General features: G+C 37.6%; 1 protein-coding gene across 2 annotated transcripts in view; it reads left to right on the plus strand.

Annotated features, from left to right (window-relative positions):
* Positions 1 to 24,496, plus strand: part of RAD23B (RAD23 homolog B, nucleotide excision repair protein) — a 46,640-nt gene that overhangs the window by 6,833 nt on the left and 15,311 nt on the right. For both annotated transcript variants that reach the window (XM_079926215.1, XM_079926216.1), the window contains exons 3-7: positions 6,668 to 6,749; positions 9,617 to 9,696; positions 12,598 to 12,872; positions 17,719 to 17,774; positions 24,169 to 24,296. In XM_079926215.1, coding sequence (XP_079782341.1) covers positions 6,668 to 6,749; positions 9,617 to 9,696; positions 12,598 to 12,872; positions 17,719 to 17,774; positions 24,169 to 24,296 — 621 coding nt within the window. The remainder of the gene's footprint in view (positions 1 to 6,667; positions 6,750 to 9,616; positions 9,697 to 12,597; positions 12,873 to 17,718; positions 17,775 to 24,168; positions 24,297 to 24,496) is intronic.

The raw sequence follows: 24,496 nt of genomic DNA on the forward strand, positions 1-24,496 counted from the left end.
AGGCCAATCCCCCCCAACTTTAACACAGCACCCTAAACTCTTGTCGTTTATGAAGGACATCACTCCATCAGTTCTCCTTTTCTACAATCATTGATTTTTCCATTTCTAAATTTATTTAATTTATTTCTGCATTGGCTCTTTGCTGCTCTGCGCGGGCTTTCCCTAGCTGTGGTGAGCAGGGGGCCACTCTTGTCTGTGGTGCTCGGGCTTCTCACTGCAGTGGCTTCTCCTGTTACGGCGCACGGGCTTAGTTGCTCCGTGGCACGTGGGATCCTCCCGGACCAGGGCTTGAACCCGTGTCCCCCTGCATTGGCAGGCAGATTCCCAACCACTGTGCCACCAGGGAAGCCCAATTTTTCCATTTCTAGAGTATCTAAACATTTTCCTTGTCTTAATAAAACCCTCCCTTGTCTCCACATTTGTCTACTCCTCCATTTCTCCCTCTTCCTCACATCAGAACTTAAGAGTAGCTCTTGAGTCTGTTTGCTTTTTTTTTTAAACATCTTGCTCTTTCAAATACATCATGCTATTCCTAAACTAGAGGAGAGTTTTCTCCCACTTTATAGTTGCCCTGTGCCCTTGAGCATAGTACTTAAATCTCTTTTCTTGTGAGTAAAATGGGAGTAATAATACTTTACCTGCCTTCCTCGTAGAGTTGATCTGAAAATCAGATGAGATTATGGATCTGAAAAATTTTTGGTGAATTGTGAAATCAGAAATCTATGCAATTTCTTTTTTAACAAGTCCTGTTTACCGTTATTTTGATCAGTATTTTCACTGTCCTTTTTGAACAAGGTTTGTGTAAGTGAGATATCCTCGTTTTCTTAGCTTGATGTAATCAGCAATTTCAGTGTTGAGAGCAGTGTTCTAGCTTTAGCTTGGAAATTGAGATTATTTGATAGATAATGTATAAAATTTCTGTTGCCTTTGGAAAGAAATGTGCTAAATTTAAGCCTGCTGTAGAACAGTGAATCCTGCTGAAGGACCCCATGTCTGTTGCCTATAAGTTTGGATAAATACATTCCTTGTGTAATGTCTCAAAGAGCTAATTTTATAATAGAATGAACTTTATAAACCCTTTAACATTACATATACCTATTCCAGCAGAGGAAGTAGACCAACTACAAATGACTAATATGTACGAATAGGTCCTAGCTACTTCAACAGGTAGATAAAAATTGTTATTTGTCTCTCCCTCTGCCCTCTCCGCCACACACTTCTGGTTGAATGAGGTAGGTGGCTTCTTTGTAGTATGTTAGATCCATTTTCTGCCTATATAGAAACTTGAAAATTTACAAGTAACTTGGGAGTTTCTACTTTTCAGTCTTCAAAGTCTGTGTCTGTTTTGATTGTTGAAACCATACTGTTAGGGATATATTTTATAATAGAAGAGATTAAATTGGCGTAAATAGGTAGGTTTAGGAGCCTGAATACCATAGTTTCTGTGGGGGGAAATTAATTCTGTATTTAAAATTATATTTTAAAAAGTAGCCTTTTGGATCATAACCCTAATTTGAGAATTGGTTGCCTTTGTTTACTGTTTATCCACATATTATTAATACTGTAGTCTTAGTTATTTCAGTTAAAAAAAAAAAAACAAAACTCTTGTGCCACATTTTTTTCATTCCTTGGGTCCAGTGGGGAGATTTTTCCTGTTGCACTGATGTCAACCAACATCTTCATAATTCTGTTTTTAGAATTAGCAGAAACCAACTTTGTGGAAGAGATTCAGGAAATACTCCTTGGTGCCTGCACCAGTTTCTCAAATGGAAGGATACCACCCAAGGAACCAAAGAGGAAAAAGCTTTGCCCATAGCGTAAATCTATGAAATTCTTTTGTAAACATATTTGGCTTTAGGTCTCTGTTTCCTTTTGCTAATCGTTTAATTGCCAAAACTTATTTGCTCTTACTAATTTTTTTTTTTTTTTTTTTTGTGGTACGCGGGCCTCTCACTGTTGTGGCCTCTCCCGTTGCGGAGCACAGGCTCCGGACGCACAGGCTCAGCGGCCATGGCTCACGGGCCCAGCCACTCTGTGGCATGTGGGATCTTCCTGGACCGGGGCACGAACCCGTGTCCCCTGCATCGGCAGGCGGACTCTCAACCACTGCGCCACCAGGGAAGCGCGAAAGAACTACTTTTAGTGGTGGTTGGCCTGAACTAGGGTAGTGCCATGGGATGCAATATAGTGTTCACATTGGGAAGTAGTTAGATGGTAAGTTGGAACAACTGAATAAATGATTTAATGTGAGGAATATAGGAGAAGGAAGAGACAAATACCTCACAAGGGAATGGGATGAAAAAGGATAACTGATCTGCTTTTGTGTTGGCACTTTTTCATAAGTGATTATCTCCCTTTTGGGGAAAAAATAAAAACTACGTCAACTATGTTTAGTATTAGATGTTGAGTATATTTTTCTTTTAAAATGCACAATTTCGTAAGAGAGAAGTATGTGGCTAGAAAAAATTTGACTTCTTGAGTGTTAACCATGCATTGTCTCTAGTTGAATCAATGGTAAACTCCCATTCTTTATCTAGGGGGAAATAAGCAGCAAAATGAAAGTTTAGTTCCTGCTTCTTGTTTGTTAGCCTTGGAGAAGCCTGGTTATTTACTGGGATCATAGTGCTCAGTTTTAGATCCATCCTGTTGAGATGACTTATTGGAAGTATTGGCACGGGGCTCAGCACAGAGGAGTCATAACTACATTAGCTGTTGGACATAACCTTTCCAAGGGAAACCATGTGCAGAGTTGCTACCTTTTCCTTCTTTGCAACATCCAGAAAGAAGGCCTTTCTTTATAGCTGTTTTAAAGTATGCTCAATTTGATTGAGTTAGGGAAGACTTAGAAAGAGTAGTCTAGAAACCATCTTTCAGCAATTACATTATGGTTGAGATGCCTATGGGACATCCAGTGAAGGTGTCAAGTAGAGTCAGGAGAGAGCTGGGCTAGAGATACACATGACATATGAATGGTTCTTAAAACTAGGAGTAGTTGAAATGGATTATCCCAGAAGTCTGTGTAGAAGAAAAGGCAGTCTTGGGCATAGCCCTAAGTAACACTTAAAGGTCTCGGCAAGGAAGAGGATTTCAAAAAGGAGTGAACAAAGAGATAGGAGGAAAACCAGAAGAGTGTGGTGTTATGGAAGCCAAAGGAAAACAGTGCGTAAAGGAGAGATGAGTCAGTACTGTCAAATGTGGCAGAGAGGTCAAGTAATACTACAGAGGAGGACTAAGAAGTATCTGATGATGATGTTGCTGAATTTAGTGGTACTGGTGAGGGCAGTCTTAATGGAATTGTGGGAGTAGCACTACTGCAGAAAATAAGCTGCAGAATGAGAACAAAGTCTGTGCCTCAGTTTATCAGCATTGTGTTGCACCCTGGAGTAATAAGTGTGGGGTTATGAGTAAGTAAAGACAATGTATAGTTAAGTTTTTGAAAATTACTTGAGACTAAGAGGAGGAGGAGACTGTGGGGGATTTTGTGTGTTTTTAAGATGATAGAGAATTGGGTCTGTTTAAGTGTGAATGGAAATGAAGTGGCTTTGAGGGAGAGGTTGAAAATACAACTCGGCGGGGTGGGGGAGTAGGAAACAATGAATCTAGCAAGGTACTGGAGAAAGGAATTAGATTTGAAGAGAGGGATAGCTTTCATTTAGTAGGGAAGAAGATTGAGATTAGGTGGATCTGGACGCAAAAAACCATGTGTCAGTTTGGTAGCAGAAATTTGAGGGTGTGAGTTCCTGTGGTGTCTTCTGTACCTTGAAGTAGAAAATGGTCATCTGCAGGGGGTTGCGGGGGAGTGTTGGGAATCAGATTTAGAGGAGAGTACAGGTTTCAAACAACCTCTTGGAGGAGGGAGAAGAGGGCTAACCAGGGGAACAGAAGGATTGGGGGTGTCGTTCTTTTTCTCCAGTAACATTTAGAAGACTGGATATAAATGTGGATAGGCAGCTGGTTAGACATTAAAGGTGAGATGTGTTAGATAAGTGAGGTAGAAGAGTATGACACCACAGTGGTTGAAGTAAATTTTATTTTGAGTACTGACAAATAAATTCAGCTGTGCTGGTCCAGATGTGGAGTTTTACCTGGTAGGAGCAACAGAAAGGCAAACAAGTCTGTGATGTTAGGAAGAAAGTGATAGAAGCAGTGGCATTATTGTCTAAGCTGAATAGAGCTTGCAGTAAAGATCAGAATGAATGAAAGTAGAGGCTCAAGGAACCAAAGTTGTAATGAGATGCAAGACCAGGTGTAGTGAACAGTTACTGAGAGAGCTGGTGGGAATAGGAGATTGGCACTTACCATTTCAAAGAGCATTTTGGGGATGATGAGATTCAGCCTGTGTCCTGAATGACTGTGAGTAGATGACTTAAGTGGATTGGAAGTAAAGATCATTGGGTTGAGGTTAAGGAACAATGCCAGAAGTTTGGACAGGTCAGGGAACCTGGTTCCAAAGTCTGGTTCACTTCTTTTCTTTTTTTTTGATGCCGTTGTAAACAGGATTGTTTACTACAAGGTATTTTTTTCATCTTTATTGAGATATACTTCAAATACTACAAAAGTTCACGTATTTTCTTTGACACATGACCCAAGGTGGTTTTGCTGCGTTGAATCCACACACACAAACACACACACACACACACACACACACACACACACACACACACACACACACACACACACACACACACACACACACACCCCTCTGCCCCCAAAATGTCAAGGTGTCCTGGCATATTGCCCACAAAACATTATATCATTTGATACCCTTGTTCTGAGTGTGTCTCTTCACACTTATCACCAAAAATTGTTCAAGACAGTCTTTTCCAGTATGACCGTCTATTGGATTAATGATGTCTGACATTAAAATTTGTGCTTTTGGTTACTAATGATGTTGAGCTTTTCTTTTCATTGGGTGTATAATTGTGAATTGCCTGCCCCTGTCATTTGTGCATTTTTCTGTTGGCACAAGAACCATTTTCTACCTTTTCTCTTAACTTTTTATTTGCATTTTTCTTTTGTTATGTGTCTTGTTATTTCTATTTGAGTTGCGTGCTTAGTTTATTAATTTTCCTTCTTTAATAATAAACATGTTTAGTGTTAGTCTATGATTACTTTTTTAACCACATCATATAGGTATTGTTATGTAGAGTTCTCATTGTTATGTTTTAGTATTCTTTAATCACAGTTTTGATTTTTTGAAGCAATGTTATTTAGTAGTAAAATGACTAGAGGGTTTTTTTGTTGTTGTTTGTCCTCCTTTCCCACTCTTAATCATATATATAGCGGGTTGAGATTCTTGTGATGGATTTCCACTTTGGGGATATCAGAATAGCAGTGATGCTACTGGCCCACTTCAGGAAGATCAGTATAGCAAGGGTGATTTATGTGGCATTTGCAAAATACTCTGCTCTAAAGCTTGGAGTCAGAAGAGCTGGTTTTGGATTTCAGCTACTACTTAGAGTAGCAATGTGATTTGGGGAGGAACCCTACCTTTTGTATCCCTATTGTGACAGTTTTCCACTTAAAGCTCAGAGCTATCAATTCAGACAATTTTTTTTTTTTTTTTTTTTTTTTGGCGATACACGGGCCTCTCACTGTTGTGGCCTCTACCATTGCGGAGCACAGGCTCCAGACGCACAGGCTCAGCGGCCATGGCTCATGGGCCCAGCCGCTCTGTGGCATGTGGGATCTTCCCGGACCGGGGCACGAACCTGTGTCCCCTGCATCGGCAGGCAGACTCTCAACCACTGCACCACCAGGGGAGCCCCAGACAATTTTTAGAAGAATTCTGGGAACTGAAGGAAATGGAATTTTCCCCCTTGATTCTTGGTCATTTAAAGTAGTGAAATTTAGTTCCATTATGTCTCCTTGCCTTTTTTTTTCCTACTCCTGTGCCACCCTACTTCAGAAATTGATTGCACTCTTTTTCTAAGTATCAATACTTCATAATGAACCTGTGGTCATGTAATTTTAGGGATGGAAGACCATAAAGATCATGTATTCCAGTCCCTCTTTATAGATGAGACTGATGTTGAGAAAAACTGAGCTACCTGTTCAAGATCATTGAAGTAATACAGTGGTTCTCAAGTTTGGCTGAACTTTGAAACCAACTGTAAAGCTTTTCAAAAATATTGATGTCCAGACCCACCCTCAGAAATTATATTTTAATTGGTCTTTGTAAAGCTCCCTCAGCTGATTATAATGAAACATTAGCCACTTTTAAAGTGAATAATTTGCCTTTTAACATTCACATTTAACTTTTTTTTATTATTGTGGACAAGACCACTTTATTTCTTAGACCTTTTAGATTAGAGAGCTTTTCTTTACTTTCTTACTCTGTGAGAAATAAGCCCATAAACTTTATAGTGAGAATCAAAACTTTCTGCTTTTGAAACCTTCATTTTGAATAGACTTATAAAGTCAACTGATAAAGTCTTTTTTTAAAAAACTGTGTACGTGGAACAGATGGTAAAACAGTTTATACTTCTACCTAGTAGTATGGGTTGTTAATAATAGGTCTTTTTGACGTAATATTATAAAGACATGATCTTTGAAGTTTTTGGAGTCATTGATAGTATGTATAAATTTTTATCTTGCATCATTTGTTCAGATTCTGGATTTTCATTTGCTTAGACTTTTTCAAAAATCAAAAAATTTTTTCCTATAGGTAAGAGCACTGAAAGAGAAGATTGAATCTGAAAAGGGTAAAGATGCCTTTCCTGTAGCAGGTCAAAAATTAATTTATGCAGGTATGCATTAAATGCTGAAATTAATATGCCATTTTCTTGTGTACTGTGACATTCTTTAGTTTTAGAAATTGCCATCTTACAAACTGTAGTGTATACAAATTGATTGTCAGAAACATTGTACAAATAAAAGCAGAGAATGAACAGTCATTTGAATGTTATTAATATTCAGTCCTCTGTTTTTTCACATTTGCTTTATATATTTCTCCATGCAGTGATGTTAGATAGTTTTGCTTATTAGTTTTATCTTTTGTAAGTATTATGTAACTGGCTGTATTTGTTTTGTTTTGTTTTTTGAATTTAAAAATTTTTTTATTGAATTAGTTTGTGTGACATTGTATAAGGTGTACAGGGTGTTACTCTGATACACTTATATATTGTAATATGATTGCCAGTGTAACGATCTTTATCAGATTACATGGTTAGCAGTACAGTGTTATTGTCTGTGTTCATTATACTGTGCATTAGATCTCTATGGCTTATTTACTACTCATTAGAAGTTCGTACTCTTAAACACCATCACTCTTATCTCCCCCCAAACCCCATACCCTTGGTAACCACCAAGGTAAAATACTTTTTTTTTATAAGTTTAGGTTTTTAGAGTCCACATATAAGTGATATCATACTTAGCATAATGTTCTCAAGGTTCATCATGTTGTCGCAGACGGCAAGATATCTTCTTTCTCATGGGTGAATGATATTGTGTATATGGGTCACGTCTTTTTTATTCATTCATCCATTGGTGGGCATTTTGGATTGTTTCCATATCTTAGCTATTGTGAATAGTGCTGCTGTAGAGATGGGAGTGCATATGTCTTGTCAAAATCCTGTTTTCATTTTCTTTGGGTATATACCCAAAAGTGGAATTGCTGGATCATATGGTAGATCTATTTTTAATTTTTTAAGGAACTTCCATATACTCCATAGTGGTTGGACCAATTTACATTCCCACCAACACTGTATAAGTATTCTTTTTTCACCACAACCTCACCAGCCCCTGTTGTTTCTTGTCTTCTTGATGATAGCTATTCTAACAGGTGTGAGGTAATACCTCGTTTTGATTTGCATTTCCCTGATGCTTAGTGATGTTGGGCATCTTTTCATCTGTCTGTTCACTATTTCGATGTCCTCTTTGGAGAAATGTTGGTTTACTCTGATGATTTTTAATCAGATTGTTTGGTTTTTTGTTATTGAGTTGACTGAGTTCTTTATGTATTTTGGATATTAACCCCATATCTGATATATGGTTTTCAAAAATTTTCTCTCATTCTGTAGTCTGTTCCATTCTGTGGAATTCTTTTCATTTTGTTGTTTCTTGCTGTGCAGCGCTTTTGAGTTTGGTGTAGTCCCATTTGTCCATTTTTTTTGTTTTATTTTTTGTGCTTTTGGCATCATGCCCAGAAAATTATTGCCAAGACCAAAATCTCTGACTTTCTTCCCTACACTTTCTTCCAGGAGTTTTATGGTGTCAGACCTTATGTTTAAGTCTTTGATCCATTTCAAGTTAATTTTTGTGAGTGGTGCAAGATAGGGGTCCACGTGTTTCTTCAGTTTTCCCATCAAGCTGAGCATCTTTTTTAATCTATTGGAATGAAACCATTTATACTGATTATGTGTATTAATGTACTTGGAATCATTCCTGTGAAATTAAATTTCAGTTTATCTGTTTTTTAAATAAAATACCAAAATTGAAGAATACAGAAGACCTTATATGTCAAAAGACACTATAAATAAGCGACAGGAGAAGAAAGATTAATATTCAGATTATATAAAAAGCTCTTACAAATCAGTAAGGAGAGGATGACCCAATTAAAAAGCAACAAAGGATATGAATAGGAAATTGTAAATTAACTAGCCTCACTAGTAACCAGAAAAATGTGTGTTAAAAATAGACTTGATATGTGAATTTTGTGGAGAAAATTCTTTTCTTTGTTCTTGAGAAGAAATACTGAGCACTGTCATTGTAGATGTCGGTAGGGTGAATCTTGAGTTGCCCATGGATTCTTGTCTCTTCCTACATAGAGATTTTAAAGTATTTTCTTAACTGAGGTGGTTTAGAGGAAACACCAGCCCTGTGATGAGGAATCAGAAGCCTGAAGAGATGCATGTAGTTGATGGCAGACATAAAACTAGAATTTCTGCTTCCTAGTCTTGGCCTGTTTTTTCAATCCTATGCTGAGTAGAGACACTATTCCCTTTTGTCTTAATGCTTGCAGCTTTTGATTCAATAACTTTTTAAAAATGGAAAACGAATTTCAAGGAAAAGGAAGCCTGAAGGAATCCTGACCTTTCATTTGTCCTTCTGCATGACTAAAATCTTACATAGTCTGTGTGCCTTACTCAGTTCTATATTATCTTACCATTTCTGTGTATCAGGACACTATGAGTATCTTATTTTTATAGCAGTGGAACATTTCTGTGTTGCAGGTATCCAGTATTTGTGGGAGCAGGCAGTTCGTTCATTTTTTCTTCCATCACGAGGGATTATAGGTTATTCCGGGGAAGGGGTGGGGAATCCTTGAGCATCTCAGAATTGAATTTTGTTTGTCTAAATGATCTCCTCTTTCTCAGGACCTAGTTAATATTTCCTTACCCAGCAAGTCTTTTTTATTATAAGTAATAATTTTTAAGAAATGTTTGGGATTGAGATATCTACATACAGTATATGAGTTTGCTATCTTTTAGTCAAATGCTTATTTATGCCTTCTTAACTAATCATGTATCCACTTATGTTTATCTTGGCTGACTGGTTAATCTTTTTCTTTGGGGAAAGTTTTAATAGAATTGATGTTGGTGATTGTTTTAACCTCAGTTAGTGTAAGACAAAGTTACGGTGCCTTCAGTAATATGTTTTTTTCTTAATGTGCTAGGCAAAATCCTCAATGATGATACTGCTCTAAAAGAATATAAAATTGATGAGAAAAACTTCGTGGTAGTTATGGTGACAAAAGTAAGTTTCAACCTCGTTGTATATATCTTTATGCATGTGAGTTTAAAAAGAAAAAAAGATGATCCCAAGTCTTGCTTTACACTTTCAAGTGAAAACAGTTTATACACATCCATAGTGGCATGCACTTAATTGTTATTAAAGACTTTAACAGTTTGCTTTGAGTCAACTATAAAGTTAATAGTTTCATATATTTGTAGTTTGAGCATAATTTTAAATATGTCAAAACAACTGATATGTGAAGTGTCATGTTAAAAATTATTAGGTATTGTTGGATTAGTAAAATCACTAATTGTATAATTATTAGAGAATGTGATTCTTAGAAATTGAATAAGTGTTTCTCATTTTGTAGTTTTTAATAAGAGTGCCTTAAAAGGACTTGCTAATTGATGTACTAGACCTAACAAATACTTCAGGGCCAAAAAGACATATAGATTAACAATTTCAGTGATATTTCTTAGCCAGTGGGATAGATTTTTAGAAACTAAAAAAGGGAAAAGACAGCTAAGCGAACGATGGAATGATTATTGTGAGAAGGTTTTTAACAGGAACTTTTTTGTGATTTATTGGACTGAAATAAAAGTCAAAAGTTTTTCTCTAAAGCAGAGAATGAATATGGATTCTCTCAGGATTTTTGTTTTATTTATATACTTGTTTAAAGATACGTAAACATGCAGTAGAGAGTTAAGACAAATAGAGGAGTGGTGGTGCTCATGATACTTTTAGGACTGAATTATGATCCTAAATTCTAAACTCCTAATAATCTCAGAAGAGTAGTGTTACTTGTAGCACCCAAAATAAATTTAAATAGGTAATTGGAAACCAGTTTGTCAAAGACTGTAGATAGAATAAATGTGAGTTTCTTTTAAAGTCTCAAAGTAATTGATATATGCAGTAGAAAACAAAGTTGAACAAGTAAATTTTTTTTAACATCTTTATTGGAGTATAATTGCTTTACAGTGGTGTGTTAGTTTCTGCTTTATAACAAAGTGAATCAGTTATACATATACAAATATCCCCATCTCTTCCCTCTTGTGTCTCCCTCCCGCCCACCCTCCCTATCTCACCCCTCTAGGTGGTCACAAAGCACAGAGGTGATCTCCCTGTGCTGTGCGGCTGCTTCCCACTAGCTAATCTATTTTACATTTGGTAGTGTATATATGTCCATGACACTCTCTCACTTTGTCCCAGTTTACCCTTCCCCCTCCCTGTATCCTCAAGTCCATTCTCTAGTAGGTCTGTGTCTTTATTCCCGTCTTGCCCCTAGTGAACAAGTAAATTTTAATTATGGAATACTTTTGTAGTGAGAAATGAAAAGCAGCTGAACAGTTTACATGTACTGGACTTAATTTTTTTTAATCTATTAAGAACCATATTGATTTTGCTATATTTAAGCACTTATTAAATGTTAAACTTTAAATACACAGGAACAGAATCATATGAGGAAACTTTGCCTCATCTAGTTTTTTCAAAAACTGTGGTACACAACACAAAATTTACAGATTTAACCATTTTTAAGTGTTTGGTTCATTGGCATTAAATGTATTCACATTGTTGTGTAGCCATCACCACCATCTGTTTCTAAACCTTTTTTCATTTTCCCAAACTGAAACTGTACCTGTTAAACAGTAACTACCCATTTCCCCTGCCCCCCAGCCCCTGACACCACTGTTCTCCTTTCTATGAACTTGACTACTTTTCGTACCTCGTATAAGTGGAATCATACAGTATTTGTCCTTTTGTGACTTGTTTATTACCCTTAGTATAATGTCCTCAGGGTTCATCCGCATTGTAGCATGTGCCAGAATTTCTGTCCTTTTTAAGGCTGAATAGTATTCCCTTGTTTAGTTTTATCATACATAGTACATAGTGGAAAATGTGGTAGCCACATATTTGGGTATGTATTTGTTATGGTCTTATTTCCTTTATTATTATAGTAACGTTGACTATTTAGAACATAACTAAGAGTTAAGCAGGATAGGTAAGTCCCATCCCCCTACCTTGCACAAGGCACTTTTTTCCAGTACACTCTATACTAGCTCAAATAGAACAAGGCACAAATCCACTCATTGCATTTACAGTTTGTTGATTTATACTTGGGGCAAATTATGTTGAATTTTAATCTCATCTTCCATCAAATCAGTTACCTTTTCACCTTAGGTAAGTTATGAGCTAAGCAGGTAGTGAGTATTGATAGGCTGGAGAAGAATAAAACTCATATAATATGATTTTTACCCATATGTAATTGCTTTTTTGCTTGGTGGGAATGTTTATGGCTCTGATTCTAGTTCAGAAAGTGCTGAGCATGCGGTTATAACTTTATTTGGCCTTTATTTGTCGGTTTAACTGTATATACATCTCAAAAGTTATGTTAATCTCTTTGTACTTACACCTATTGGCTTGTAGTCAATATTGGGAGTTTCTTCCCTCCTCTAAAATACAGTAGACTTTCTGGCATGTTCATTAATCATACTTCTGTTTATACTTTCATTTCAAGAAAGTTATTTTTGTTGCTTTCAAATGACGATAAATACTTTGAAGTTGTAACCAAGAAACTTTAATTGTGAAGTTTTGGGGGGGAATTATGTGGTTCTTTTTCTGGATACACATTCTGTACGTTTTAAAATATTTGCTTCTTTTGGTTCTTTTTCATAATGATCCGAAGACTGAAACCGTTGGCTAAAGCTAATGGAAGTTGATAGTTAATGTATATGCTCTCATCAGCTTTGAAAGAATAACATAAATAGTGATTCAGATTGCCGCTATTGATCACTCATTATGTCACCTTACAAAATTATTTTCAAGTTACAAACTTGTATTAGTGTTATGTTTGTAGCATCCAGAGATCAGGTAATAATGCAGTGTTTTATCATAATGCATTATTTTGATTTGTAATGTGTTTAGCCCAAAGCAGTGACAACACCAGCACCAGCTACAACTCAGCAATCAAATTCTGCCACCACTACCACAGTTAGTTCCTCCACAGCACCAACTGTGGTTCAGGCCCCAACCCCTGCCCCCACTTTGGCTCCCGCTCCCGCTCCCACACCTGCATCTGTCACTCCAGCATCAACGACAGCGTCTTCTGAACCTGCACCTGCTAGTGCAACGAAACAAGAGAAACCTGCAGAAAAGCCAGCAGAAACACCAGTGGCTGCTAGCCCAACATCAACTGACAGGTAAGAACTGGATTCTAGGAAATTGTATAGGAATATGTTTATAACAGTGACTTTACGAATGTATTTATTTTGATTATTGTTTTGATCAAACTAACTTTCTATCTACTATGTTAAACTTTTTCTAAACTTTGAACCCTGACTAAAGCAGTATGCTTGTGTCTGTTCGGTAATCTGAATTTGTATACTCTGCATTGTTTTTTTTCTCCCAGGGTGAAGGGAAAGGGGTCAGTCATTATTCATTTTGTGTAGAAAAGTTAGGAAATACAAATGACCAAAAAGAAGAAGAATTATAAAATAATCTGACAGTATATTATAGCTTGACACATTATAAATAACTTGACATTTGTCCCCCAATCATTATTATATTTGACCTATATTCTTTGACTGTTGTCACATCTATCATAAACATCCTTCCATGTCAGTAAATTTTTCCAGTTGCTACGTAGTATTGTGTTTGGGTCTAACATTTGTTAGGTCTTAACCTTAGAAAAGAAATTAACGTCTTTGGATTTTTCCTCATCTGCAAAATGTGGATGACAGCAGGACCTATCTCATAGAGTTGTTATAAGGATTAAATGAAATAAGTAAAAGATATGATATAGCACATGGCACACAGTATGTGCTGAGTAAGTATCTACATCTTTGTGAAGTTGTATAGAAATTTAAGTTTTTGCCTATGTAGATCTTTAGAACAGAAGAAAAAGTGCTGGGATATTTGGGGAGCAAAAAAAAGTTCTTGTGGGAAGTTGGCAGTTAGGATTATTGAGTAGTTTGTGACAAAGGTTTTTTTCCCCAATGATAAATAAAATAACCAAAACAATGCTTCAGTTCTCTTGGCTGGAAATCATACACGGGAATCTCTTCTTTATCTGAGAGCCTGAGTTGCTTTGTGTCCAGTATGTATTGGCACTGAAGCAAGCGGTTTGTATTTTGTGACTTTGGTGCAACTCAGGACCTCAGTGGCAGTAGCGTCCTGGAATCAGGACCAGTCACAATGGAAAACTATGCAGCATTTGGAAACACTGACATAGAAGGATGTCTGTGATAAATACAATGATGAGAAAGAATTTAGTCATGAATTCTTTCTCATCATCTTTCACTTTAGTGTTTTGTCTTTGAGTGCCGTTTCTTTGAGTCAGTCAGCCATGTTGGGAGGGGTTTGAGTCACCTGGTTTGTTGCTGCTTCGGGCCTCTTTTCAAGGATTTAATTCCCCAAGAGAACACAGGTTCAGGTAGTAAAATATTTTCCCTATGTCAGCCTGCTGTACTTTGCTTTAGGCATTCTGAAACACTGTTGCCTAATTTGGTACTTCTCCCATGTGCAGCTAGAATTGCATACAATCACCCTTAACTAGTGGGAGACAACCCAGAGTCGGCCTATGCTATTGCATCTAAAGACTGTTACATCTTTTCTGTGTATGGGAGGGAACTTATAAATTTCACAAATTGGTTTTCCAAATCATTTAAACATTGTAAACTTAATTAAATATGTCTTGAGTTGGTACAGTATATCATATTTTCTTAATTGCTTTAAGCTCCTTTTAAAAAGCTCCATAGTGTAAGAATTCCCAAATTGATCAATCCATTTTAATGTGCTAATATCATCAATTCAAGTTTCTTTATTATCTCTATTCTTTTTATTTCTTCTTGGGGGTACAGTTTTATTCATCTGTTCTCAAGAGTCAGGATTATCTTTTCAGACCCATAGAGATTACATAAAGGAGTTGATGGTCAGAAAAGCAGACTCCAGAGTTGCCTACTTACTTGGGCTTTGTACACCAACCTTTTACTCTTTTTTTAAAAAATATAAATTTATTTATCTATTTATTTATTTTTGGCTGCTTTTGGTTCTTTGTTGCTGTGTGTGGCTTTCTCTAGTTGCGGTGAGCGGGGACTACTCTTCGTTGCAGCGTGTGAGCTTCTCATTGCGGTGGCTTCTGTTGCGGAGCACAGGCTCTAGGCGTGTGGGCTTCAGTAGTTGTGGCACGTGGGCTCAGTAGTTGTGGCTCACGGGCTCTAGAGTGCAGACTCACTAGTTGTGGCGCACGGGCTTAGTCGCCCAGTGGCATGTGGGATCTTCCCAGGCCAGGGCTCAAACCCATGTCCCCTGCATTGGCAGGCGGATTCTTATCCACTGTGCCACCAGGGAAGCCCAACCCTATACTCTTATTTCCCCAAACTATACACCTCAGAGAAGAATAGCACAGAAAGGGAAGGGAGGGAAGCTCAGAAAACCAGCTGCTTAAATGTGCCTTAGTTTCTTCATTTGTGCTATAAAACATTTAGTGTCTTATAAAGCACAGAACTCAGTGAGATAATTATCAGGAGATACGCTGGTATGAATTTTGAGGAGTGTCAGAAAGTTTGTTTATCACCCTGGCCTGACATTTCATTATTAGGGACTTGTTTTTTTAGGTCAGTTTTGTTCTTTTAAAAACCACATATTGCAGTGCAAATTCCACTTGTTGATATCTACATTAGAGAAACTGCACTTGTGCACAGGACTGCATTGCTTGTAATTGAGGACAAATTGGAACCAACCTAAATATCCATTAGTAAGGGCATGACTGGACATGTTATTTGTATTAGAGAACTGTGCTATTCAAGTGTGGTAGTGAATAGACAACATCGGCATCACTGGGAGTTTGTTTGAAATTAATTGTTAGGCTCCACCCTAGACCTCTAAATAAGAATTTCTGGACGTGGGTCCTAGAAATCTGTATTTTAACAAGCTCTCCTGGTGAATTCTTGGGCTCCCTAAGGTTGGAGGAGCTCTGATATCCAATACTACAGGCCAGTTAAAGTATGCAGTGTATATGCATATTAAATAAATGTGGTTTCAAGGCTTTGTTATCAAGTGAAAATAGCAGATTGCAGAACAGTATAGGCAATAACCACAAACCAAACAAAAGCCACATAACAACATTGCATATTTTCTGTGGGTGGCATATTAATGTGTAGAAAAACAGTAGCAGAGGGACAACACACTAACTGATAAAGTGGTTTCCTCTGCGGATGGGGAGGGGAGGAGTGTTGAGGCAGAATCAAGATTGAATGGTGGTTAAACGGTATCTCAGTCTTATCTGTAATGTTTAAAAAGAAATTTTAAAACATTGTGCAAAAATAGCACAAATTGTTCTATAAAAGAACAGTAACAAAGGGGTCTAATTCTACCAGATAGTAAAATGTATTATGCATGGTAATGATTACAATTTAGTATGGCTCTTAACTAGAAAGACTGCTTGGTGAAATAGTAGTCTAGAAACAGACCAAAATACATACAGGGACTTAATATAAGATAAAAATGTAATTGCAGACCACTGTGGGGAAAATGCTATTAGGATAAATGTCTAGCCTTCTGGAGGTAAAAAAAAAGATGGATCACATCTTACACTCATAAAAATAAATTTTAGATGGATAGAGATTTAATGTAAAAGTGAAACCATAAACTAGAGGAGAGCATGGGAAAATAATCTTAACCCAAAAAAGTCATAAAAGGAATGATTAATACATTTGACTACAGAAAGAATTTAAAGGTTGGAAACCAAACAAAAAATGTCTTTATAGTTTGATTTGGTCAATTAAATGGAATACTATGCACCCCTGGGGAAAATTTAGGCAGTTGTAGTTCTGCTGACATGCAGTAATTGTTCAAACACACAACAACAAGACACAGGTCAGGTCTAAGGCAGGAGAATTTGTTTTCCTATATATATAGTATAGAGCTGTAGTATATAGTTCTTTTTGATATTTTGCCTTCTACATGTTAATTTTACTATCTAGTTGATGAAGATATGTTAAAAATTATACCAAAGTATTGTCTTAATCATAACAATCATGTTGAGTGTTATGATACCAGGCACTTTGCTGAGCACTTTACCAGCAGTAACCCTACCCACAGCACTTAGGGATACATGGGTACCATTGTTGACCTCATTGTATTGGTGAAGAACTGACTGAGGCTTACAAAGTAATTTATGAATTCAAACTTAGGTATTTCCGTTACTCTTACTATGCTGTAGGGTTTTCTCAGAACTGAAGTCTACTGTGTTTTGTTTCTAAAATTGCGACAGAGGTATATGTGTGTATTGTGTTGTGTGTATGTTTTACTCCAAACTGCTAACTGCTGTCTTTACCACTTTTGTAAACCTCAATTTATTTTTCTTTGGCCTTCTCTTTATGGTCTTTCATTATTGTGTTTGTGTCTTCTTTGTTTTCTAGACTCATCTTCTGCAATTGCCTAACAAAACTTAGTCCTTCTAAACTGGCTTAAAACTTGGTTACAGCTTGGGTCTATCCTCCCTCTGCATCTTTTTGTTTATGCTGCGTTCCTTGACCTGAAGGCTTTCTTGCAGTTTCTGTGTTCAGAACTTAACTATAAGACCTAATGAAATTCTACTATGTAAAGACTTCCCAGGCCTTTCCAGCCTAATGCAGTTTCTGCATGTGCTGTTTATCATATACAGCTTTTGATATTTCTTTTACTGTGACTTGACTTATAGATTATTTAATTTTTCTTGTAAATTCTTTCAGGGAATTAGTTGTATGTTATCTTTTTTGTATTCCTTAAATGGTAAGCTCTCTGTAAGGATGTTCTTTTATATCTTTGGACATTTTAAATGATGGATTTGCAGAACAGAATGAGTATTAAAATTGAAAATTCTTCCCATGCCGTAAATGTTATGGATAAAGCTTTGGGGTTTAATCTGGAAGCCTTTTTGAACACTGTAGGCAGACTTCTACATTCAATTAAAATCAAAGAATCTCTACAAATTGGATAGCTACTAAACTTTAAGGTAGATTTTACATACTTTCTGATACATGATTTTCTAAAAACATTTTACAGTACATCAGGTGATTCTTCTCGGTCAAACCTTTTTGAAGATGCAACAAGTGCACTTGGTAAGTATCTACATTGTAAATTACCTTGTAAGAGACAGGGAGGAGGTTTAAGTTTCATTTTTCTAGATCACGAAAATGTTCATTTTCATGGTTGCTTACAATCAAGTGGCTAAATGATTTAGATAATTCAGTTGATGTTACTGAAGACTTTTGTAAGTTAATGTATTATATATTGAATCCTTTAAATTGTACTGTTAGAGTTAAGCATACTTCTTGCCTTAAAGCAGATAGTTTTCCATTTTCCAAATGTGGGTTTTAAATGAGGTTTTAACAAAGTTTGATCTGTGTACAGGTTTATTACAAAGTATCTTTGAAATGAGTATAAGATGTTACTAAATCTGTCTCACATTTCATCTTTATTCACCTCCAGCCTTCATTCCACCTTGTAGCCTTATAGGTCCCCATCTGCATCTTGTTGCTTGTATTGTACTTGCAGTGAAAGTGCCTTTTTATCCCGACTTTCAGTTTTACCTGTTGAATAATGTCTTTCCATCCTTCCCTTCACATCTAATCTGTCAAAATCAATTTGGGGTTTTTTGCCCATTTTCCCACTGTAACTATACCTGGTACAGTGCCTGCTATAAGTACTCATTATTGGTCTGTTGGGTGGCAACCCCATTCCTTCCCTTTGGTACTCTTCTGTACTACATGAAATGGTAGGGAGGTAGAAGGCTGGGAACAGGTGGGAATGGCAGCTTCAGTAGAGTATGGGCTTCTGGATTCCTTGTTTAGCTGCTACAGCAGCAAGGTTCCAACAGCAGTAGTATCTCACAAGATATGGGATTGGCCCTCTGACCTAATTGAACTTGAACTCCATGGTGCCCTCATTGCCATGGAAAATGGCTGGCTGATTTCCCATAGCACATAGGGGCAAAATAGTTGTTTAATCAACTTAAGATCACCTGGATGTACCAAACCCACATTCCTATCTTTGAGAGACTGTTCTCTGGGATTACTCTGCTTCATATGAGTTAGTATCCAACAATCAGGAAAACAGAAATCACTCTATTTCAAACAGGAAAAGGCTTAATCTTAGGAGATTGTTACAGAGGTGCTGAAACAGCTCAAGATTACCCAGAGATGAGTAAAGGGCTCTGTACCGTCAGAGCTGAAACCAGCTAGCACGTGCCCCTGCTGCTGTCGGAGGCTGTGGCTGTTGCCGTTGCTGCTTCAGCTGGAATGCACTGATGCTGCTGGGCGGAAGCCCAGGAGTCCACAGCTCTAGCTGCTCCTGCTCTAGTCTCTGGTGGTGGTGTCTTACCTTTTACACCTTGCATCTCTTAGAACAGCAGTTCTCAACTGTATGGTCTCGAGACCCCTTTACTCTTTCATCTTTAATTTATCCAGTCTTTGTGTTGATACCTTGCTTCTTTAAATATTTCTTCTTTGACTTTTGTGACACCACTCTTTTCTTGAACCGTACCTCTGACTATTCCTTCTCAGGCTTTCTGGTTAATTCTTTCTATCTCACCTGGCTTTTAAATGTATGAGTTTTCTTTGGTTCTGCTCTAGGTCATAGTTCAAAGTTCAGACATGGGAATGGCAAATACCACCCATATACAGTTGACACTTGAACAACACAGGGGTTAGGGGCGCCAACCCCATGTAGTCAAAAATCCATCTATAACTTTACAGTCAGGCCTCTGTATCCACGGTTCTGCATCTGCAGAGTCAACCAACTATGGATCATGTAGTAGTGTACTAGGAATAGACTTAATCTGATTATTAGTGGATCTATGCAGTTCACACCCATATTGTCCAAGGGTTAACTGTACTACAAGCGTTCTCAAAATTAAAACTCTAGTACATATCTCCCTCTGACTTCCCAGACTCATTCTTTAAGCTGCCAGCTGGAAAACCTATAACCTCCACAAACTCCTTAGGTTCTAAATTTATTCATTTTTAATTCCCCCATCTGATTCTTCTCCTTTGTTCCCTTCTTGCTTGCATCATCTTCCACTCTCTACCAAAGTATTGGCATCAACCTTGACCCTCTGCCTCTCTTGGCCCAGTGAGGCCAGGAGTCCTATTGATCCTCCTTCCTAAAGTCTCCGGAATATTTGTTTCTACTGCCACTTAATTGCCTTGGTTCATGTCCTTACCTTACTGATGCTCTTCTGTTACCCTCTTTTAGCTGTTCTATTCTCTGCCACAGTGGAGTTTCTAAAAGGCAAATCTAAATGAGGTCATTGTTCCTTTCACAGCACCTCCTAACCTAGAAGATAAGTACAAGACTTTTTTTTTTTTAATATTTATTTATTTTTGGCTGTGTTGGGTCTTAGTTGCGGCATGTAGAATCTTTCATTGCGGCGTGCAGGCTCTTTGTTGCAGCGCGTGGGCTTCTCTCTAGTTGTGGTGCGTGAGATCAGTAGTTGCATCATGCGGGCTTAGTTGCCCTGCGGCCTGTGGGATCTTAGTTCCCCGACCAGGGATCGAACCCACATCCCCCAACCAGGGATCAAACCCACATCCCCAGGGATCAAACCCACATATACCTCTGTGTTGGAAGGCGGATTCTTAACCACCAGGGAAGTCCCCCAAAACTCATTCTTAATGACATCATCTTCATCACTTCATCATTAGCTCTGTCTCATGTTGTTCATTGCCCCTAATTTTTCTAGGAGTCATTTCCCTCATACTTTCAGGATCTAAAGAGTATCAAACTTGAGTGTAGGCATTTCTTTTTGAGTTTTAATAACTTAGTCGACTAAGAAGTGTGATTTTAGGACGCATAGCATCAAGGAGAGGCATGGGAGCTCTGGAGTCTAGACAGCTTGTGTTTGTGTCTCTGCACCATGACTTAACAGCCGTTGATCAAATTGTTAATCTTTCTAAGCCTCAGCCTCATAATCTTTAAAAGGAAGGGAAAATAAACCTTTCTTATAGAGTTCCTATAAGAATTAAATGAGAAACACTACGTTAAAATAGTACAGTTATGGTTTATTATTGATAATATTTTCTGTTTCTGGGAACTAGATTACTGAAAGTGTATTGGCACCTGAGTGATTTGTGCTAGAATTATATCAGTGGGTATTTCAAAAGATAAAAATAGCTTAAATACTTTATGGAATAGGTAGGGAAAAGTCATTACTCTAAACCAAGGTATCAAATGCTAAATTTGCTCAGTGATACTTAGTTTTTTAAGCTATGCTTTCGTAGTTACTAGATAACTTTATTGAAAATTTTGCCATCAACAAAGTAGAAAGGCAACTTATGGAATGGGAAAAAATATTTGCAAACCATGTATATAATAAGAGGTTAATATCCATGATATATAAAGAACTCATACAACTCAATAGCAAAAAAAAAAACCAAACCAATTTAAAATGGGCAAAGTACTTGAATAAACATTTCTGCAAAGAAGATATACAAAAGACCAACAAGTATATAAAAAGATGCTTAACATCACTAGTTGTTAGGAAAATGCAAATTAAAACCACAATGAGATACCACTTCGGGCCTGTTAAAATGGCCATCATCAAAAAGACGAGGTATAGCAAATGCTGGTGAGGATGTGGAAAAAGGGAACCCTTGTAAACCGTTGGTGGGATTGTAAATTGGTGCAGCTACTATGGAAAACAGCATGGTGGTTCCTCAAAAATTAAAAATGGAACTACCATATGATCTAGCAGTTCCAGTTCTGGGAATCTATCTAAAGGAAATGAAAGCACTAACTTGAAAAAATACCCGCATCCCCATGTTCATAACAGCATTATTTACAATAGCCAAGACATGGAACAAACCTAAATGTCCATCGATGGATGAAGAAGCGGGGTTGTATATATGTATGTGTGTGTGTGTGTGTGTGTGTGTGTGTGTGTGTGTGTACACATAATGGGGTATTACTCAACCATAAAAAGTGAGGAGTTTCTGCCATTTGCAACAACATGGATGGACCTTGAAGGTATTATGCTAAGTGAAATAAGTCAGAAAGACAGCTCCTATAGGATCTCACTTATATGTAGACTCTTCAACAAAACAAATCATCAAACTCAAAGTGGTTTCCAGAGGCAGAGGATGGGGGATAGGAAGTTGGAAGAAGATGGTCAAAAGGTACAAACTTCCAGTTATAGGATAAATACTAGGGATGTAGTGTACAACATGATGACTAGGTAGCTAGCATTGCTGTATGGCATATAGGAAAGTTTTTGAGAGTAAATCCTGAGTTCTCGTCACAAGGAGAAAAAATTTTTTTCTTTTTTTTGTATCCATATGAGAAGATGGATGTTAGCTGAACCTGTTGTAATCATTTCACAATATACGTAAGTCAAGCCATCATGCCCTATGTCTTTCACTTATACAGTGATGTATGTCAATTATTTCTCAATGAAACTGGGTTGGGGGGGTAGATAGACCAGAGTTTTAGTGTAATACACTATATGAAATAAGAAAAAATTCTGCAGAAAAAAATCATTCAACTGATTTTGTCACCTGTATATCAGGGAAACAGTAAAGCAAAAATGGCATGGTCCCTAGCAAGGTTGAACCTGTGATGGGGGAAAGAAAATAGAGTGAAACATAAAATAAATTGCAAATCATGATAAATGATATTTTAAAAATTAATGGCTTCCATAAAGAAGAACAAAAGGCACTTATATTTAGGCTAGTCAGGCAGTACCTCTCTGAGACTGTAGCGTTTAAATTGAGAACTGGAGCATGTAAAGGAACAGACCATCAAAGAAGCCTGGTGTGTGTGAAGGTCCTGGGGCAGAAGCTGTGACTTGTGAAGCAAGAAATGGATTGTTTGGAGTGTGGCACATGCAGGGTTGTTGAGGTTGGGAGCCCAAAATGAGATTAGGTTTTCTTTCTTAAAAGCTCACTTTTGCAACTGGCTGAAGAATGGATTGTGGGCTTGGGGGCAGAAGAGGAAGCAGGGCATAATCTAGACCAGAGATTGTTGTGGACTGGTCTTGAGTTAAGGCAGGGAGAAAGAGGAAGCTTGATAGGTTTGGGGTATATTTTAGAGATAGGACCTACCAGGTATGCTAGTGGATTAGATGCAGAAGGAGGGGAAAGGGAATTGAAATCACCAAGGTTTCTGGTTCAAGCACTTGGATGGATAGAGGTGCTGCTAATTGAAGTGGAGAAGGCAGATGATAAATGGTGAGGCATGTTTGAGGGGGAATCTTTGAGATCCAAAGTCACATGCTGGTATTGGTTGTGGAGTGAGCAGAATGTGAGAAGTGGACACCGCGTGTACAGACAGCTATGGCTGTGAAGGGAGGAGAGCAGACGGATGGACCAATTCCTGAAAGAGAATTGGGATGCAGTCAAGGGAGGCGTGTTTTTGTTTTTAGGATGACATTCTAGGACATAGTTAACTGCTGATCAAGATAATTAGGTGGGCAGGAAAGGGTGGGAGATGGACAAGAAGTGTGGTAGCTTTAAGTTTAGTGGGAGAGAGTTGGCTTTCTTTAAATCAGAGTGTCGTCTGACATTTCCATGAAGAGTGAGTCAGAGTTGGAGAGATCCTGTGGGAAATGCCTTACAGGGATAATTGTACCAGTTTTATACGGTATGGGACATTCTAACTTTCTAGCTTCCAACCTCCTTTTCCCCTCTGCTTTGATAACGGAAGGTGTCCAAGGAAAACAACTTATTACAGCACAGTTGATTTTGTGAAGTGTCCCTGCTACTTGTTCTCAAAAATCAGTTCATCTGTCTCTTCTTCCAGTTTGCCTGCCCTGACTTGCTAATTCTTTTCTATGTTTGTGCTACACTTGTACTTGATATTTTTATTATGTGTATTAAACATACTGTATTTTCCATTGCTGCTCTGTACCACAACTTAGTGGTATAAAACAACAGGTTTATTATCTTATTATAGTACTGTAGGTTAGAAGTCTGGTATGGAGCTCACTGGGCTAAAATCAGAGCTGCATTCCTTTCTGGAGACTCTAGGGGAGAATTTGTTCTGTGTCCTTTCCAACTTCTAGAGGCTGACCACATACCTTGGCTCATATCCCTTTCCTCTGTCATCAAAGGTGGCAGCATAGCATCTCTGACCCTGCTTTTGTCCCTCTCTTCCTTACATCTATTTCTCTGACCCTCTCATCTGTTTCCCTCCTACTTTTAAGGAGCCTTAAGATTACATCGGACCCACCCAGGTAATCCAGGATGATTTCCCTATCTTAAAGTCACCTGATTAGCAACCTTAATTCCCTTTTGCCTTGTAACCTGACTTACTTAATAGTTTCCAGGGATGGGAGGGGGTGGATTATTCTACCTACCACATATATGTTGTAGTTGATAACTGTTACTCATCTTTGTATTCCTGGCACTGTAGTGCCTGAAACAGTGTATACGTATATGCACTCACATTACATGGAGATTGTTTATTTATTAAATTTTCTTTTTCTTTCCCCTTCTTCCACCCACACACACCTTTTTTTAGTGACAGGTCAGTCTTATGAGAATATGGTAACTGAGATCATGTCAATGGGCTACGAACGAGAGCAAGTAATTGCAGCCCTGAGAGCCAGTTTCAACAACCCTGACAGAGCAGTGGAGTATCTTTTAATGGTGAGAAACATTTTGCTTTCTTTATTCTAGCTGTTTAAGAACAAAATCTCAAAGAAACAGAGATTTTAAAGGGATAGTAACAATTCAGAAGATAATAATGATGTATGCTAGATAATTTACATAACGCTTTTATTTTTCTTAGTATGTTAACATTTTGTGTTAATGTAACCTCTTCTAAAAGATTTTGATAGGATTTTCAA

The sequence above is a fragment of the Stenella coeruleoalba genome (assembly GCF_951394435.1).
Source record: "Stenella coeruleoalba genome assembly, chromosome: 7".
NCBI lineage: Eukaryota > Metazoa > Chordata > Mammalia > Artiodactyla > Delphinidae > Stenella > Stenella coeruleoalba.